Source organism: Rhopalosiphum maidis, chromosome 2 (assembly GCF_003676215.2).
Source record: "Rhopalosiphum maidis isolate BTI-1 chromosome 2, ASM367621v3, whole genome shotgun sequence".
NCBI classification, from domain to species: domain Eukaryota; kingdom Metazoa; phylum Arthropoda; class Insecta; order Hemiptera; family Aphididae; genus Rhopalosiphum; species Rhopalosiphum maidis.
In genome coordinates, this window is record NC_040878.1 from 48,439,667 (window position 1) to 48,461,562 (window position 21,896).

Below are 21,896 nucleotides of genomic sequence, written 5' to 3' on the forward strand. Positions count from 1 at the left end.
GTTGATTTTATGACTTGTCCCGACATCGTATAACGCCATCGTCGCTTTCTCTGGAGCGTGAGACACTGATAGGTGTTAACATCCAGTGTCGTATTTAGAGTATTTAGACATTTTGCGCCCCGGTGCAAAAAAATTGGCGCCCGCTTAAAGAGCCTACTCACAGCCTACCTAATAATAAAATTATATTCAAACATTATAACTCAATTTTTTGGTAAATAGGGAAATAAACAAATGAGATTTGTCAGTCACACTATTAATTCATAAATAATAAATATATTAGTAAAATACTCGGGTTATTTCATTATTTGTTTGTATTATTATATTCTACATTTGTACTTACTAATTACATGATTGATAACACAATTCTAATACAAATTCAATTTTAATTTATCCACACACATTTTATCAAATTTTATTATGTACATACTTGGTTTATTACAATTTAAGGTTTTAAATATTCTAAACTAAGTATTTATTTTTGCACATTTTAAAAGCTTTATACTTTATAGTGTAGTTAAGAGCTCTGATTAATACACAGGTAGTTATATTGTAACTTGTAAGTATAATTTATGTTATATAGTGTATATTTACTTTTAACTGTTGAGGCTTTTTCACGAAATAAGATTGAATTTTTTTACATTTGTTAATAACACAGTTGTTTTTTGTGTTTTAACAAAGTTTGCTTACAATTTTGATAACCACTCAACTTGTTTTAACCGCTTATTATTAAAATAATATAAAACAAATATAATAATAAATAAATAATCAATACTGACAACACTTATCAGCGCCGAATAATAAAAGAAATAATACGTAATCACATTGGCATCATTGACAAATACTGTGACTCCAAATACTTGAGTTTCTTGACTAATAAAGTATTTATGACTAATGTGTCCAGTACATGTAGTACAAATATAATAAATGATTAAAGACGTTGATTGACATATTATTGCAATATTGCCAATGATTATATATGATTATATTCATTGCATAATATATTTTATTATTTATTTATTAATTTATGTATAGAAGCATTAGATGTAGTGGCGTAGCTAGGGTGGGTGTAAAACTGCAAGAAGGTCTTTAGCGACCCCAAGTGACAAGTTCGAATTTAGCACCATTAGTTTTTTATACTTAATACTAATTATATTAGTGAAATACCATACATTTGTTAAACTGTCAACAGTTTTAGCACGCCACGTTTTAAAGGTCTAGTTGCGCCTATGATTAGACGAAAATTGAAGATAAGCTAATATAGCTATGTAATTCGAAAAAACTTCATATTACCTACGATACGTATTTTTATTTCTTCAACTCGAGCACATTTTTATGCCGTACACGAGAACATGCACGTACCTACAATCAATTAAAATATATTTTATTCAAACTACTAACTAGTTAGTTACATTTAAAGGCATGAATGCATGATTTATTTTTATTATATCAACTGACATAATTATTATAAACAATTTATTAGGTTTATTAGAATTCAGGATAATGTATGATATTTTCACATTTTCATGATACTATATAAAGTTGTTAATTTTGTAATGATTTATACATTTAATAATACGAAAAAACTATAATTTTTAGTTTTATTAACTTTTTTTAACATCAATTTTTTGAAAAAAATTAAAACAAAATGTGGCTGAAGGGCTCAGACAACATATTAAATTTTGTAATATTGAAATAGGTAAATGAAAAAAGTGTATAATTTTGAGTCTACCTAAATGTATGGAATATTGATAACAATAATCAAAACAAAACGTGTTAACATGAACAAAAATAATTAGCTTATTAAAAAAGGAAAAACAAAATCAGGTAAAAAAAGGGGGAGGGGTACATCGGAAGACACAATAAACTAGGAGGGACTAGGGAGATACTAGAAGGCGAAAGTGAAACGGGTGCATAAAAAGCGTGTAAGATATGGCCTACTGGTTACCTGTGCAGCGTTCTCGTGGGCGGACGAGTGTCGCTGGAGCGTTTGCCAGGGAGCTATTCAACGACCATCATGGCGGCAGGCTAGTCCCGACAACTTCGACTTCGGGAGCGACGGCCGACGACGAGCGGCTAGTGCGCGATGTGGTGCGCGTCGACAATGCAGATATTATGATGACGACTATGGCGACGGACAGCGGAGACCGAAATGCACGGCTTGAACGAATAAAATATGATGCTGTGGAATCGGCGACGACCGGAGGAGTGACTTGGTCGACGGAATCGCCGCGGAACGAAAAAGAGTCGAAAATCTTCAACGGCGAGGAGCGATGAGTTGTGGCATGTTTCAGACTTCCTCTCCTCTGATCGGCATCGTGTCCATATCCTTCACCTGCCCGTCACCACCAGCCAGCTCGTCGTCGGGCAACGGATCTTCTCCTTTCATCAGTTTAACCGGCACAATGTCCATATCCATCGCCTGTGCGTTACTATCAACCAGCTCGTCTGGCTCGTCATCGGGAATGGAGGCAGTCGTTCCTTGATCGAGTGTCGACTCGACTGACTGCACTGCCATTTTCGACGACGGTTCACACATTATCTGCAAAAGATCATTCAACAAGCCTTGTATAACGTCATCAACGAAAGCTTTCAGTTCTTTTATATATTCATCGAAGAATTTATCGATGCCCATGTTTTGTGATGCCATTTTATCGTTGTGTACTGTTATATGATTGAAAGTGTGCAATGTGAACGGATAGTTCGGACTCAGAATCATAAATAAACTTTTATAATATTGTCCTGTAACAAGAAAACTGAAAATCTCTCAGACGACGGCCTATAATCCGTATGTATCATGTCCATTATTTTTTCAAAGACCATTATCTTCTTTTCTTCTTTTTTTTATATAATAAAATATAAAAATAGTTCGTTTACTATGTAAAGAATGCACTGCGGTCACATAGATAAAAGCTCTATGTCATAGAGTAATTATTATTAATTATTACTCTATGTTTTTTGTGCGATCGATTAAAATTATTATTATTATTATGAATATTTTCCACTTTTCACAGGATTTTAACTTTACCAGTTTTTTCAACCCGTTATTTTCGTATTTGTGTAATGTGCGTCTTTTGAAAGCTGTATGTATACGGGTTTTTCGCCGTTTGCGTTAGTGATTGCGATAATGAATTCAATTGTTTTTACTTAAATTTACACGTATATTATATGACGTACTTACTACCTAGAGACCGTAGAGCACTGATGTTTTATTCGAAATGCATTTATCAATGTAAAATACTGTTTTTTTGATTCAATAAATTGCATTTTATCGTATTTATATTGTTCTGTTATTCTTGGTAGCTTTAATGAGTTTTGCTGTATATCATAAAAGTATTTCTCGACGACGTTTGTTTCGCACAGTACTGTATTCATGTACTTGGGTGTATATTTATTATTTAACAATACATGATAAGTTTTTTGTAAGTGAATTGGCGAGTTAATAACATTCAATATTTATTACAGTGTCACAGTGTATTTTATATAATTTATATTAAATAAAGGAATGACCTGTACTTTAATGATAAAATAATTATTTAAAAAAATGTACTCCCACTGCTATATGAATAAATGACTGTACGTATGTATGGCAATAATATTTTATGTTTTTGTTTTTGTACACCAAATAATGCAAATGTTATTAAAACATTGATACTGCTGTCAATATTGAGATATTTTTCTTTTTACAGCATTTAACATCATGGATGGAGATAATATTGGTACCTAATATCAATTATTGTATACTTCATTCATAGTATTATAATATAGAAAATAAGTGCAGACAAATAAAATACAAATACAATATACATTAGATAATATGCAACATTTTTCTGTGGTAAGATTTATATTACGTAAATTAATTAGGCTTCTGGAGTGTAATAGTTATTCAACACTCAACTAATAAAAATCAATGTATATACGTTATAATGTATTTTTGTTAATTATATGAAGTATTAAAAATAGTATTCATTAGCTACCACGTGTTTGTTAAATTTTGCTCAAGAGTAAATAAAATACTTAATAGTTAATAATAATAATGAAATTAATAATCATCAATAAGTTTTAATTTAAGGCCTCAACTTATTATATATTATATTAAATATTTGAGTATAATTTTACAGGTTTTAAATTTAAATAATTATATTTTTATATTGTTGAAAAAATAGATATTTATCTACTTAATGATATACAATATATGTATTGAAATTATACTGATCATGTATGAAAATTAATATGTAATTATTTGAATGAATTTGGTACATTAGTATATAACATATTAGTCATTTTATGAAATATGTATGTAATAATACACATAAATCAGTAATTGTTGATATATGTATTAAAAAGACAATTAATAAGAATATTAGGATATTATAAGGATTCAGAGTTTCATAACACGTAAATTATACGAATCGCACGAGTGAAAAAGTGATGGATGCAAAATTTGTTGTGGCTCAGAAACGGTTTAAGTGCTCGAGGTTCAGCACTGTACAGTGTAAAAGTATATTAATTCAACTATCAAATAACATATTATTATAATATAAACAATATGTTGTATACTCTAACAAGTATAGAACTATACTATTCTAAGTTTGAGTTAGTACAAATTTCTTATAAAATTTCTTGATATTTTTATTACAAATCAAGGAACTCAATTTATTATAGAATAAAAATACTAATAATAAATTAAGATAATTAAATTGTATTTAATATTAAATAATAAATATAATGTTTGTCTGAATATTAAAATTAATATTAAGATACTAAAATCATAATTGTATAGAAAAAATTAAATAATTTAAAAAAAGAAAATGTGAAAAAAAATATTTTGAGTTAACAAAAAAATTAATGTAACTTGGCAAACAAAAATTAAAGTTGTATAAATATATAGGTATTTATGGATATTTATAAACACATACAAATTATACATACACACATTTTTAAGTATACAAATAATATAATAATAATAATTAATGTTGGATGGATTAACAAAAATGTAAGTAATATAAACTGAAAAATAATTATCATGAACGTATAAAGTGTTAAGTACCTCATAGTATCAAATAACAATGATCTATATTGACAAAAAAAGTTTAAAAAAAAAAACAAAAATTATAGATCATCAATCTAATATGAATACATATTAATTTGAATAATAAATCATTTTAAATTAGAATTAGACAATTTCAAAAAAGATAACCAATAAAAAAAAACCAAAATAAGTCAATAAGGATATTAAAAACAAAATTATTATATGAGCACAAAATAAACTTCAACAATGGATTTTCTCAACATTTTAAAGAGAAAATACATTCAAAATACGAATGTAACTGTAACATAAGTTATTAATGAATAATTCTCCAAGTAGAGAAATTAAACAACTTAAAATCCAACATAAAACTATTAATTTAAATAACGTCATTAAAATTTAATAAGTACAGTCCAATTTTAGAAACAGAAAAATTGAAAAATTATCTTTAATAAGAATACAATTGCAAAAATGATTTAAACATAAGTTACAATAACAACAAATTCTGAAAATCTTTCAATTTTTCATAGTTTATTCTTAAGTTGTTTGTAGAATTAATGTTAACTATTATTTGTTATATTTTTTTATCATTCCATGTTTAACTTTTTCTTCTTTATTTTCCAACAAAAGATTTGATACATCCAATGCACAGGCACCGCAGTCATTTTCTTTTGTACTTTCATTAAAAAGAGAATCATCAGTAATGTATGGTTCATGCTTCCTTAACAGTTCAATTACATGCTTTAACTCTTTTTCCAGGCGAATAGTTTTTGTTTGATATTGGTCACACCAAATGCGAAGATTTTGAAGTTCAACTGTTTCAGGCCGAGAAGAAGTTAATTTATCTCGGATATATCTTTAACACAATATAATTATATTTTAATTATTCATTTGATTTATTTATTTTGATAAGTAAACTACTTACCCCAACGGATCATTAGGTCGCAAAGGATCTTGGTACATTTCTGATAAAATATTAGTGAATGTAGACAAAATACCTACTTCTTCTAAGTATTTTCTGAATTCTTCATGTCGTGTATCAAACTAACAATAAACATAATTAAAAATAAATAATTTTAATTAGTATACCTATATTATCAAATTGAAAAAAGTAATTAACACTTATCCCAGTATCTATAGTGAGTTGATCATAACATGTGTATCGAGAAAGGTCCTAACACAATACATAATATGATAAAATATATAAATGATCAACTAAGAGGACTTAGTACCCTGCGTGTGTTGTCTCCGTCTAACACACATGCGACATAGCAAATTTTTGTTCACCTGTTTCAATATTGTGCTGTTAGTTTTGATATTAGAGTGAACTGACCTATTATAAAATTTAAAGGTAAGATTATTACCCAAGATCCCACATAGTTTTTTTATTGATATTGTTATTTTTAAGTAAGTTATAATCTTTTTGAAACTGTACATTTTAAAATAATTATAACTTACTTAAAAATAACAAAATCAATAAAAGGTTAAGGGGGTCCTGGGTAATAATCGTACCTTTGAATTGTATAATAAGTCAGTTCACTCTAATATCAAAACTAACAGCACAATATTGAAACAGATGAACAAAAATTTGGTATGTCACACTGTGTTAGACAACGCATGCGGGTACTACGTCCTCTGAACATAAGCATAAAAACTGTTTCCTGATATGGATACTCTAATCTATACATTATAATAATTAATATGTCACATAAGGAATAAAAAAAATCTTAACAGTTTTTTTAAAAATTAAATTTGCTTAAATAGGTATTTTAAAAATGTTTGAAGTTATAGGTTTTTTTCTTGTTTAGAAAAACTAGTGATATAAAATCCAAATTATTAAGCTTTTATACTTAAAATAGATAATAACTTGTATTTTAAAAATAAATCAATAATTATATGGTTGCACTGACTATACCTACATTCAAAGTTAGTAAAATTTTAAACTTATTATAAAAACATGTGACCCCAAGTCAATTATAGAATAGCATAGATTAAAAATACTGGATATACAGTGAACTTCCATATAACAAAGTCAAATAAGCAACAAAAAATATTCGTAATATGGAGAAATTTGTATAATAGAATTATGTATTCATTAATAATGAAGGTCATAGTTCTTAAAAATGTTTCATTAAACAGAAAATTTCATAAAATGGAAGTTTTGCTGTATTTGCAATTCTGAATTATTTCACTACATTACTAACTTACTTTTTAAAAGGTAAATTCAAAGTATATTAAGTTCATTGAAAAAAACTTGTAGACAAAAGGTAAATAACAATAAAAACAGGAGCTAAAATAATTCATTCTACCTTTTAAATTTGATTTATTGTAATTATACAGATTACAGGCAGCTTATAAAACAAAGCACTCCATAATCTTCACACCAGAGAACAGGGATATTAAATTTTGATAAAAATTTTTAAAATTCTTATTAGACCTACCTAGATACTATGAAGATGCATTTTCTAAAAGGTTCTTATTAATTATATTAATTATTTAATATTTTAATAAGTCCCACTTCTCAAGACTAGATCTCTCATTACCACAAACTTAAGTTCTCGCCATGATGTTCCCAAGCAAATATAATACAAATACTAAAATATAAAAGCATTCAACCCTTTAAACACAACTGAATTCAATTGTGGTCCTTACCTTGTTGGACACATTGCGTGTGAACATCTGACGATTAGGGCGCTGGGATGACTGCAGTTCCAAATCGTTTGGCGAGTCTTCCGCAGAATTGATATTTTTGTTGTTGCTGCTGCTGTTATTGTTGTTATTGCTGAACACGATTTGCTGTGCGTTGTAGTCGTCATTCTCTTCAGCGTGTTCGTGGACCGGTTGCTGTGGCGTTGGCGGCGGCAGAGGTGGCGGCGGCGGATAGTGATGGATTGGCGACCACGCAATAGGCGGATAGCCAAAATGCGGCGGCATTGGAAACATTGGTTGCCCCGTCGGTATTGGGAACGCGTTCGGTGGTGGAGGTGGCTGTGTCGATGGCGGCTGCGGATGATATACGGGCATGACTTGAGGCATTAACTGGAACTGAGGACAATCGGCCATGGTGCGGCGCTCGTCACTTGTTGTTTTACGGACGAGAAGACTGATCGCAGTCACTGATCAGCAAATGTAAATAACAGATTATCAAAAAAGAATCACAACAACCGGACGCCGCAAGAAAAACAACAAGACGTGTACGCAACTGGGCAAACTAAAGATTATTGTCTGTTGTTTTGAATAATATATAATTTACGAACTAAGAATGAACTGTTGATTGGTTTGAATTGGTGACTGGAGTGTGTCATTTTTATTTTTGACCGGGAAAACCAAAATTTGTGTGCGTTAACCGCGGTCCAAAATCCTTATCTATTGGTTAACTGGCTATCAAATATGTTATCATTTCTTATCGACATTAGAATATGTATTCGAAAATAAACAGTATATTTATTATTTTACTATTCAGAATTATTGCCAGTAAAAAAATATTATGTAGTATAATTTAGTAGCCAAGTTTTTCTTTAAATTAGCTGTACGTATTTTATCGCCTAGATAAAATGGAGTTGCTTGTGGCAGGATTTGATGACATTAAGTTCAATGTTGAAATAGCTTTAGACGAACAACATGGAGCTTTACCTCTGCCGTTCAATGGAATGGACAGTAAGTCATTAATTACATTTTTTTCAGGATCAAGGTTTATTATTTATTGTTATATAGGTAGTATAAAAGCCAGTCTTATACTAATCGTTTCTATATAAAGATTTCTTTTATTTAATTATGTATTTTCAAAAAGTATATATAAATTGGAATGATTAAAATATTTATTGAAATTTGGACTAGATTTTTATAACAGAATTTAAAAGATGATCTGTATGACTGTATGACAAAAACAAAGTACACAATATATTTTATAAAAAGGTATTTTTAAATTTGTCTAATATACAATATTACAATATTTTGACCTATTACTAATATTTGCTATACATTTTTGTATCAGATTGATTCACAATAAACTTTTTGTGATTCTATTTTTACTTTTTATTTATTTGTCAAATCCTAATTAGTAATTTGTAATTTTAACTTTAAAGTTACATAAGCTATTTATGTTTTATAAGAATTCTAGGTACTAATAATTTATTTACTTTACTAGAATAAAAATCATGAAATCATACAATATAAATAATATATATTTTAAAGAAAATATGTATAAAATATTTGTTAACATTTGCTTATTAATAGACTTAATGATACTTATTTTGTAAAAATTAATATTTTCATATTTAGATTGAACTATCTATACATAGGATATGATTGTTAATATTATGTTAATACTTTTTTTACTTAGAAAAATAATTATTTTAACTCAAATATTAAAATTTATATTTTTTGTTTAGAATCTATCGCTGCAGTTTGTTCATTTTATCCCAAGGGATCTGTTCTAAAGGAGCATTGTGTCCAATGAGACATGTACGAGGTGATAGAACCGTTGTTTGTAAACATTGGTTACGTGGTTTGTGCAAAAAAGGGGATCAGTGTGAATTCTTACATGAATATGACATGACTAAAATGCCTGAATGTTATTTTTATGCTCGATTTAGTAAGAAATAATAGTTATTTTTAATAAATTATATTTATTTATTATTATAGTATATTTATATATTTTAATGCTACTTTAATCTCTTTAGATGCATGTCATAACAAGGAATGTCCATTTTTACATATTGATCCTGAAAGTAAATTAAAAGACTGTCCATGGTATGATCGAGGATTTTGTCGCCATGGCCCACATTGTAAACATAAACATGTTCGCCGAGTACTCTGTATGAATTATGTGTCTGGATTTTGCCCAGATGGTCCAAACTGTAAATTTGTTCAGTATGTATTATTACTAATAAATCATATTATTTATACATTTATAATATAAAATCAGTACACAATCTAATACTTCTAAAAAAAAAATGTATCATTTTTTAAAGATTAATGATTTTTTCTTTAAATTTTATTGATGAATAAAATAAAAAATTAATTTTATTTTTTAATAATCAATCAAATTTCAAATGTTGGAAAAAACTTCAAAAATACTTGTGTTTTTTTTTATTTAAAATGTAAAACTGACCATATTGAAAATAAAAGTGCTAATTATATTTTTACATATCATAAAAATATAGTATAAATTGACAAAAAAAAAAAAACGTATATAAGCACCGCCAGATTGACAAGCTATCGCCTACCGACTTTTAGAAATTTTTAACGTATAATTACAGCCACAGCTACTATACAGTTCAAATAATTCAAATCAATTATATTTTCTACCAATGTTTGTAATAATTTATCACAAAAATAATAAAAAATATGACCAAACACTCAAACCAGCCCATATTTTGACCAACCCATAATTTTCCTCAGTAGCTCTCCAGAATAATCTGGCCCTGTATGAAAGGAAATCCTTAAAATAAAATAAAAATTTACAAAATGTAAATTGTATTTTTTTTCTTGAATGAAAATAAGTATTAACTTTTAAAAGTTTAGATTTTAAAATGTATAGGTCTTAAATTTAAATTTAACAAACATTAAGAATTGTTATTACAATACATTTTTAATATTAAATAAAATAATGCTAAATGAAATCTACCTCCTTTAATAATACATTTTATATTTTTGTATAATGTATATATCTATATGTATAATAATAGATTTTAATAAATAAAAACTACTCTCATGTAGCAATATGTTTATATTTACAAATGGTGTTAAAATGCATATTTTAAAATTTATATTTGACACCAAATGGTGAAAAATTCTAAGGATCCCAATTTGCATCAGAATGCAGCCAATGTATTAAAACAATAATTCATAGTAAATTTGAAATTTAATTTATATTTTGTATTTCTAATTAACATATTATTTTTTGTTTTAGTCCTCGATTTGAACTTCCAGCATATCAACAATATGATGCTAATCAAAAAGATTCAAAAAAACTTGTAGTTATATGTCATTTTTGTGGTGACACAGGACATAAAGCTATGTACTGTCATAAAATGGTATCAGATCTTGTAAAAATTAAGCCAGAGCTGGAGGTCAACAATGAGCCATTGCCAACAAATGCTCAAGCTGGATTTTCTAGAAAATTGAAACCTTTAGAAGAAGTTACATGTTATAAGGTTATAATGTTTATATTCAATACTGAAATTTTAAAAACAGTTAAAAATTGATTGATTATTTTGTAGAGAAATCCAACTTACATATTATTTGATTTCGCATTCAAATACACTCTTTAGTAATTATATAATATTAAATTCCAGATAATTTTATACAGTTTCTTTGTATAATATTTATGTATTTATAAATATTAATTATGATTAATAAATAGTTGCTGCATAAGTATTAAAAACATACTTAGATAAGGGTTAAGAAATAATATATAAATATTAGGTTTATTCAAAAACATTAATTTCCAATTATTATAATATAAAAATATATTTCTTTGTTTATGTTATTAAATATATTAATTTTTTTATTTTAAATTCTTAAACTTAACTAATTTTATTATCAAAAAGTTTTCGATTCTTTATTAACTACATGTTATGTTGTAATAAAATGTAAGTGTTTGATTAATGTTATAATACCAGGTAATAATACAATTTTTAAATTTTATCAGAAATTAATTTATAATAGAAACAATAAATTAACATTATTTCATTTAATTGACAAACAATTTTTTTTTCAGTGTGGATTTAAAGGTCATTATGCAAACAAGTGTCCAAAGGGGCATTTAGCTTTTTTGTCTTTGCAACAGAATCAAGCACTTCAAAACAACCAAGGTGCATGATAAAAAAAAGTGAACTTTAAAACTTTAATAAAGTTGTAATTAATGTGATTACATATTATTTGTGTATATTTTTTGTTTTTTAAGGGACTTAGTTAATTAAAGTATGATTTTAAGAATTAAGATAATTTTATTTAGATCCTTAGCATTTATAAAAGACGATTCTGAGATAAAAAGAAAAATATTAAGATTGTTTTTTTTTTTAAATTAATTTTTATAAATGTTGAACCTACTCCTCAATACACGAATATGTGATAATTTTATGAAATCACAATTCATTGGTTTGTTAACTGATATTTTTATTCTATACAATCTAAAAAATATGACTAATTTCAACTGACATGTATTTGTGTGATTTAATAGAACTGGCTGAAAAAAAATACTCGTAATAGTTACATACTTTATACATTTTACAGTACAATAGTATTTAAATAACTGAGTTTATTTTTTCTTCCTCTTTTTTTTTTTTTATTATTGATTGTAAATGATCAGATTATCTATAAAATTACACTCATTATAATCTACAATTAATCGTTAAACTCACTTAGAATCTGTTTTTAATTAAAGTAATTTAACTAATATAACTTAAAAATGTGTAATATTACAATAGAATTTTAGTTTGCTCCAATATAGTAAAAATAAGATTATTTTAAAAAGTATTAACAATTTAGAAATGCATTTTGTCTATCTTGCTCTTGCGTAAGATAACGTATCTATTATATATATATTTATATGAAATTCTTACTACACTTTATTTACAGTTAATATTAAATACAATTTTCTCAATATTAAATTTATAAAACAGAGTATAAACTGTGTTTGAGATAACAGTATATTTTTATATTTTTAATTTAAAATGTAGTCTAATACATTAATTTTTTTTTTAATTACAAATTCATATTTCTTATTTTAAAATAAAATTATGAAAAATAAACTTTTTTCTTAAGCAGTTTATATTCTTCATAGATTTGATAATATATCAATTTACTTTTATATTAACTATAAATAAGCTATAGTAGGAATCTGGTATGTATATAGGTACACTGTATGACATGTGAGTTAGATAGAAAGACATGCAATATCTTATTAAGCTCCATCACACTATACATTTTGGTAGGTCTAGTTAAAATACACAAATAAAAAAAATGAAATTACAATAGTAATTACAGCAATTACATTAGTTTTAACTGTGGAGTCCACACTATACATTTTAAAGGTCACCAAAATGTATTTAAAAGCTATTAAAACTAATTAAATTTTTTCTTTATTTTTATAATGATAAAAATAGACTAAAGAATTATGCTGTAGTTATTAAAATATATTATTGAATTATTAATGTATAATATTTTATAAATTTAAAATTTTTTATTATATGTATATTTTTTTTGTATAAACACTATAAACTATAAAGAATCAATTTATAATTAATTTGAATGATTATTGTACATTTACTTATATTAATAAATAAGTACTTACTTTAGTTTGAGTCATTATTAGTTTATTTAATTTTTGTGGTTTATATAACTATATTAATAGATAGCTATATAGATTGATATTAATATATGATTATTATTAAAAAAAATATACAATTTAAGCAAAATGGTTTGTCGCCATTATGTTTTTCCTTAGTTGTGTACCAACATTTATTAGGATTAAAACTTTTATTTTTATAACTAAGTAATATATCACCTTCATGATATTTTTTTGCAAAAAGTCACTACTCGTTTTAGTTGTTTTAAATTTAGTAAGTTATATAGCCATATAGATACCTATTAAATATATTGGTATATTTGTTTGAATCGGTTATAGAGAGAAATTAATTTTGTTAACATCGACGGTCGAGGTGTCAACATGACACGGTATAAATATTCAGGTAGTAAGTTGTTACCAAATTTAAAATATAGATAACAATTTAACGTTATACAATACAAACAATTAAAGTATATCACATAATATATAATATGAAGTACTTAATCTTAAAATACTATTTATTTTTAAATATGGCAGCCTAGATCAGAGGTTCCCAACCTTTTTTGACTCGCGGCACCCTTAGTCATTTTTTAAAAAATCCGAAGGCACCCTATGCCCTATGGCCTATAGACTAAAATATATTTCAAATAATTTTGCGGCAACCTAAATAAATTTCGTGGCACTTTGGTTAGGAGTCTGTGGTCTAGATTAATATTAAAAGAAAAGATAAGATGCTAATTTAGTAATTTGCATAATTTGATAAAATATTAGGAACATAAATGTTGATGTATAATATTAAAGCATGTCACACATTTCAGTTAAGATACATTTCTTTTTAATTCTAGTAATTTTATTTTTGAAAATCTGAGCATAGGCGATGCGGTTCCACGTACCCCGAACTAAAGACCATTACTTATTTGATACTGTTCTTTAAAAAAAGAAATAGTTGGCTCGTTGATAACGTTGAGTCGTATTATATTTTGAATGTGCAAGTTCCTAATAAGAAATATGCAAATTTAGGTAGGCATATTTAGTTGAGCATTGCTTATGAGTTATGATTTACGAGTAACATACGAAACTACGAAAGTAAATAATAATACCTAAAACAATAATTTATTTCATCAAACATAATAATATATCACTTATATCTATCAGTCTTAAAAAGTTTCAATTTTATAAAAATATGATATTTGCAATAATTAATTTGAAACGTAATCAAACTAAACTGTAATTCACCTACTAATATTTAAATGTATTAAATTGAAATCACTGATTTAAATTTAAAGATTCAATTAGAAATTTCGAAATTTATAGTAGTTATATAAGTTTATTTATTTTAGTAGCTAGTTTTTAATACCGGACGTTTTTTTGTTCTAATGTTATTGATATATAATGTCATTTATTGATTACGTCATTTAGCGATTACATTTTACAATTAACCAGTAGTTAACTACTATCGTAAAATGGGGTGAATTGCAATTGGTAGGCGAATGGAAACAAGTATTCTGTTTATTATAGTTGATGAATATTCAATTTTAATGTTATCAACTTGATATAATAAGAATTAAATTCATAGTACCTAATAAATGTTATCAATTGAAAAAAAAATCATTATGATCGGATTATTTCTACCTCTCCAGAAAAATATTTTGTCCACGCTTATAAATTTACTCATTTTATTACCTCCAAAATCCTATAGCTCCATTAATATTGTTAAAATGTCACTATCATAATAATTTTTTTTTCTGTATAGAAAATATTCCAATTTTTCTGAAATTTACAGAACAACAGCTTAAATGCATTTTTCAATTTATATAATAATTAAGTAAATTCAAGGACTGAAATTTGTTAAATTTGTCGTATTATGATGTTTAGATGTAATTTTGTTATATTACTTACTTTCATATATATATGGTGATTAGGAGGTACATCTGTTACAGGCACGTATAAAAAAAAAATTTCAGTAGGGGGGGGGGCTGAACACCAAACCACCCCTGTATACGTGCTTGATCTGTTATAATTTATTAAATAATAAAGTGATTTCAAAGACGGAAATTTTGTTTGTGATATTTTTAAGTTAATAATACTTGAGATACTTATTAATTTATTATGTTGTCTAAAATAATCAGAAAAAATTGAAAATTATACCAATGAATTCGAAAAATTGACTATTTTTAAAAAACAAAATTATTTACTGTTTCAAATATTTCACCCATGAATTGATTTAAATGAATAAAACATGATTTTTAAACCAATGTTTCAATTCACCCCATTCAAAGGTTAATTGCAACAGTCATATAAAAAAACACAATAAAAAAAAGTTAACAAGTTATATTTCTGAATTATACTTATAATGATAAACAAGGTAAAAAGAATTCTAAAAAAGTGTTTTTCTTAATAGTAGTATAAATGACTGATTTTTAAATTAAGTTCAAAGTTAAATAAAACTTAAAGATTGTTGCAATTCACCCCGTTTTACGGTATATTATATTGGTTTTTACAAACAATGAAATATTTTCTGTATTTGAAGACTACACGATAACTGATAAAACCTGTTCATTATGATTATTCTTCAGTTAATAATTTGAAAATATATATGTATAGAAATTAAGATTATAACATTTTTAATGACAATAAAAGATTTAATTTTGCTAAAACATTGTTAGGTATATTTTATAAGTACCTAGGTAATTTTAAACTATTCATTTTCATTTGCTTAGAAAAACTGCTAAGAATATCAATGAACTCTTCAGTGGCGCAAATCGATAATAAGGGGCCCATGTGAAAATTTCCAGACCCGGGGCCCTTACCTACTAATAAAAATTAAAAACAGTTATACCTTATTATAACTTTAAAAAATATTGTTTTTTCAAATGTAATAGTTATTACTTAAATTTAATTTTTTTTATAAAATTAAACATACAAATTAACTTTTTTTGTTTTAGTCATTAATGATTTTGTTTGTATCCAGTTCATTATTATCAGATAGTAATACAACAATTATTGAATTATATAAAATATAGATAGATAATATTTTATGTCTTATTATCGCCAGACACATAATATTGTCACGAGACTTACTCACTACATAGTACACGAGTACACATACCAACATAATTATTATGTATAATAATAAAAGAAGTTTTAAATTTTCAATTATTTTCTATACGCTATACTCTCATTCTGGCACCTATATTGCTATATTAGTGTATTGTATGTGTTACGATTCACTTAAGAGGATGTCACACACTGTTTGTTTTCTCTCTCAAGCTTACGCGCAACATATTAAATTATTTGTTTTAATATAATAAATAATTATATCTTTACTCTTTTGAATTTAGAGAATAATTCAAATTATGATTACCTATGTGGGAAACCAGTTAAGAGAATGTCAGCGCACTGTTTGTTTTCTCTCTCTAACCCACGAGCAACATAAACAAAACGCGTTTATGCAGTCTAAGTAGAACTCGCTCAATTTTGGTTCTAGAGTAAATATACCTATTATAAAATTAAATGTTGATAATATTTCTGAGTACAAGACGATGAGTTTTTTCCATTATTCCCAATACAACGTTAGTTATATAGTTTAGAAATAGCTATAAATTACAACATTTTTAAATAACCTTTAAATTTTCAAAATTTTAATTTTTTGTAAAAAACTCATCGTTTCGTACTAAGAAATATTATCAACATTTAATTTTATAATAAGTATATTTACTCTAGAACCAAAATTGAGTGAGTTCTACTCAGACTGCATAAACGCGTTTTGTTTATGTTGCTCGTGGGCTAGAGAGAGGAAACAAACAGTGCGCTGACATCCTCTTAACTGGTTTCCCACATAGGTAATCATAATTTGAATTATTCTCTAAATTCAAAAGAGTAAAGATATAATTATTTATTATATTAAAACAAATAATATAATATGTGTATATTACAGATCATAGTAGAAATATCGTACATGAAATTTTAATTTAGGGGCCCCTCAAAACCTGGGGCCGCTGTGAATTGCACACCCAACACTCCCGATAAATGCGACACTGGAATTTACAATTATTGAATAGGACTGTTTGGCGTTAAAAGCGTAAGTTTGTTGTTGACTTGATGTTTTTTTTTTTGGATTATACCCGTTTGCGTACATTTCTCTATTTTAAGACTCGTTTGAGTACAAATGTACAACTCAATTGCGCACACAAATTTTTAATACATGCATTTAAATGACCAAAACGTAGAACTCGTTTGCGTAAATCAACAATAGAAAATGTCTAGCAAAACTCAAAAAACTTATTAAAGAGCATTGGCGTTCGTGTTTTGTTGACATCATACGTTAAATTAAAATAGGTATATATTTCTGTATAATAACTCAAATCGTAGCCAAATTATAATTGGTAAAAATTGTAACTTGATTATAGGAATTGAATAGATTATTACCTAACCTACTCAATTCAATTAATACGTGTATCTTATATCGAAATGTTTAAAATAAATATTATCATTAAATAGCATTAAGTACTGCGAGTCACAATATTAGTCTAAATTGGAAATGATATTAGTTGTACCTACTAGTACTACTAAAATTTGTATTAGCGGGCTTTCACGTTTTATGTTCTACGAAAACGAGTTGTTAGTTTATAAGTAAAAATTGTGTACTGTAAGCAAACGAGTATCACCGTGTATTTTAAAACTGGGAAAATAGTTTTCATGATTTGCAGGTGCGACGAATATAGTGTAGTTAATAGTCGCGCATTATTTGGCCGATTTGGGAAAAGTATTATACTTTCTTCATTATATATAGTATTTAGATTGTGCTTGGGCAAAAATGTATAACTCAATTTTTTATTTTACAATTAAGCCTGCATTCTAGTAGGTCTCTTTCTAGTATATAGTTAGAGGTCTAACGAATATTTAACAGTTGAGCGAGTTGTGCTGCGATAATATAGTTACCTCCACCCCCCTTTTTTAAGAAAAAAATCAAATATTTTTTGAAATAAATTTATTTTAGCTTTTAGATGGGAGGTGTGGCGTGTGTCTTTATGTTCTAATAAGGAAATAAAATGTATATAACATTTTGTTATAAACAACTTTTATTTTATGATTAAATCTATTATATATATTATTTATTAGGTAACATTTACTATATAAGTAATATGTATTTTTATATACTTATAAAAAATAATTAAAAATAGTAAAATACAATTTAAATCGATAAAAAAATTGTTTTCCAAGAAAATTGTATTTTAATTTGTTAACCGAATTTAATAATTAATTTATAAATAGATAATTTTTTATAGTCAGTAAAAAAGATTGGTTTATTTTTAGTGTGTTTAAATGGTTAAACTGTAAGTTATTACCTTATTTTATTTTTAACATCCAAATATTTACTTTTTTATAACACAGAAGTTCTGTGACAGAACTTAAACTTATTTCTAATAAATATATGATATATATTTGATATTATATGTATGTTTTTTATATATATTAATAAACTTAATGGGTTTTTGATTTTGCGAAAGTTAATATTATTATGATGATTATTTACGAAAAGGTAATCTAAGAACAGGGGCCATTATATATAATATATAAATAATAAGTATTATATATTATAGTTATAATTTAATTGTATAAATAATATAATATAGTATCTTCCTACATTTATAATCAAAAATTATAATTAATTTTCAATTGAATAACGAATAATGATGGCTAATTATTTCATGGACCTAAAAACTAAAAAGTGTTCAATTTCATCAATAAATATTAATTGTAGGTCAGATGACCTTAATACCTTCTAAAACCACTATTGGTACTATTATATTAGGGTCTATGAATAATTTGAACAAAATCTGGAATAGAAAAATTTTAAATAATAACGATTATATGTACATATATGTATATGTAAATACTTATACTTTCTTACTAAAAGTATCTTACCCTTTCTGTGTGGTGTGTATTATGATAGAGTTTAAAGTAGTTTTTATTTTTTCACAAAAGCAATGGAACATAACATGTGGAGCACATCCATTTAATACGAACCAACGAACCTCGTTTTTTTAGTGCTACATCTGGCACATCTTGTACCTCTGTGGTTAGTGAGCAGCTTTTTAAATTATAAATATATAAATAAAGCTTTTTATGTTTGACATACATGGTTTATTTTCGTTTTATTGTATGGGGATTATTTTTGATATATTTTAAGTAGGTTTTAAGTAGGCTCATTTTTCCACTAATGTTTTAGCTTTTAGATACAAAATTTTTAGAAATTTCTAGACGGAAATCTGTAGTTATAATTATAGGTACTTATATATACCCCGGTGAAAATGACTATAATAGACCCCGTAACTATATCGTATATTACGTAATACCCATTAGAAGATTTTTCGATAAAATTTTTTATTTATGATTTATTTGATCAAATAAACGATTTGGGAGTTTTCCATTTGATTTTGTTAAGCGTATAGTTATAGTTATTTGAAATTGAATTAAATTCATAATTTTATTGTTAAATAATACATAAAAAATAATAATTGATGTACATAAAAGAAGATTTCTTATAATATTTTTAGGTAATTCTTTTTAAACAAGTAAATAAAGAACTTGAATACATTGTATTATTATTTTTAGACAAAATTGGTGGTTGAATGGTATATTGATTTCATCATAGTTACGAACAACCTTATTATAGGTTGAGAATTTTCATATAAAAAGTTGACGATAACTAAAACTGACACAAGCCAGAATTTTAGCATTAATCGAATAAGATTTGAAAATTACTATTTGACAAAAAGAAAATGTAGGTATATTATACTACTGTAATGTATAACTATATACCTAATGGGTTGACTCCTTAATCATATCTTTATTATAGTTCATACATATTATATACTTATATAAGATTTTTCATTTTTTCGTATCATCTAATTTATTTGTTATGCAACTTTTAGTATAAATTGTAAATATTATTTTAAATAAAATAAAAATATTTGGTAATAAAATATTAAAATTATTATTCATATATAATTATTATATTTATAAATTAAATACGTAGAATTCAGAAAAAAATAATAATAAATTATTGGCCGTAAAAAAAATGACTAGTTAATAATAAAAAAAAACAGTTATAAATAATAACATAAAGTTAATTAATTTCCGTTTAATTTTAGAAACTAATTAAACAACATATTGCCTATTATAGGTACAATAATATTATTAATAGTTATAAAATAATCATGGATAGATTTACCTATATAAGGGGCGTCCTGTACAATCCAAATAATTAAATTTTTTATCACAATATAGAATACACTACAACATAAATTATTATGTATACCGTGTGATAAATTTTAAAGGTAACAAGAAATATTTCGAACGTATGACGTTGAGCTTGATTCGGAGTTATTTTAATTCGTACAGGACATATAAATACATCTGTTTTTGATAAATTATAATTTTTAACTATTTTTATCAGCGCATGCGCAGTAAAATAAATTTTTTTTAAATATGAACCACTATTTTTAATACTGGATTTAGATTGAATTATTTTTTCTGAGCAACTTTGATCTTCATAGTTTTTTGATATCCTCAAAATTGACATTTTTAGAACAGTCGAAAATTTTTAATTAGGTAATTTGTTATTATCGCATTTTCATGCATTTACAGGTATAATTTATCGATAAATTCCAATGATATTTTTTTATGTAATAATAAATACACCTTGTAGTTTTAATTAAAATTAATTACTATAATAATACTTATAATTATGAATTACCTAATTTAATGTATAATATCTATATTATATTTGTAACTGTTGAAACAAATGGTTCATTATCATATATCTTCAAAAATATATGAAAAAAAAATTTAATTTGGAATGCAAGTATATCCAATTACCCACATCGTCAAAAATCAATTAATACTAAAATAACTGCCATTGAGCCATGGAGAAATAATATATATGTTAAATTTGAATTCTCTAAATGAGAACTCATTATAATTATGAAAAATGATTCCGAGTAAAGTCCGCAATCTATCAGTGGTTAGCCTATAATATTAAATACATTTCATTATGTATATTTTAAATAGTTATTAAGGTAATTTATTTTAATATTATTGAAAAATAAATTAAAAAATTAAGGTTAGGTTAAGTAATTGAATATAATTGGTTTTTTGATATGATATAGAAAATACAATTGTAAGTAGTTTCATAAAATTTAAAAAAATCTAAATATTATTTAATATAATAACTTATTCAAATATATATTTTATTCTTTATAATTGTATTTATTATTTTAATATAATATAATATTTACTTTTGAATAAAATATTATTTTGTAGTAAAATAATAGAGGTACTATACAATATTATAACAAGAAAGTACCAATGTTTGATCTATGTAAAATAATAGCCAACATTAGAAAAGAGCCTATGGTCTCTGTACCTATAAATTCGGTACTGATAATAATTATATCATAAATATTATAATATAATATATATACAATATACATATTGGTATATACTTTAATATACTGTACCGTAAAATACTTATATATGGCTATGTGTTTTATAGTAAAGTAGAATGTATAT

At 25.5% G+C, this 21,896-nt stretch overlaps 2 protein-coding genes across 2 annotated transcripts; one reads left to right on the top strand and one right to left on the bottom strand.

The window, feature by feature from the left end:
• Positions 1 to 5,521: 5,521 nt before the first annotated feature.
• On the bottom strand, positions 5,522 to 8,257 carry LOC113554310 (conserved oligomeric Golgi complex subunit 8-like). The gene is made up of 3 exons (XM_026958094.1): positions 7,679 to 8,257; positions 5,952 to 6,070; positions 5,522 to 5,882 (listed from the first exon to the last, which is right to left on the bottom strand). Exons 1-3 carry the CDS (start codon positions 8,087 to 8,089, stop codon positions 5,594 to 5,596), a joined length of 819 nt encoding a protein of 272 aa, XP_026813895.1. The 5' UTR covers positions 8,090 to 8,257; the 3' UTR covers positions 5,522 to 5,593.
• A 202-nt stretch (positions 8,258 to 8,459) lies between these two features.
• LOC113553128 (cleavage and polyadenylation specificity factor subunit 4) lies at positions 8,460 to 12,272 on the top strand. The gene is given in 6 exon segments (XM_026956294.1): positions 8,460 to 8,683; positions 9,418 to 9,453; positions 9,456 to 9,620; positions 9,709 to 9,898; positions 10,941 to 11,184; positions 11,751 to 12,272. Coding segments are annotated over 6 exon segments (840 nt in total). The 5' UTR covers positions 8,460 to 8,580; the 3' UTR covers positions 11,853 to 12,272.
• Positions 12,273 to 21,896: the final 9,624 nt, after the last annotated feature.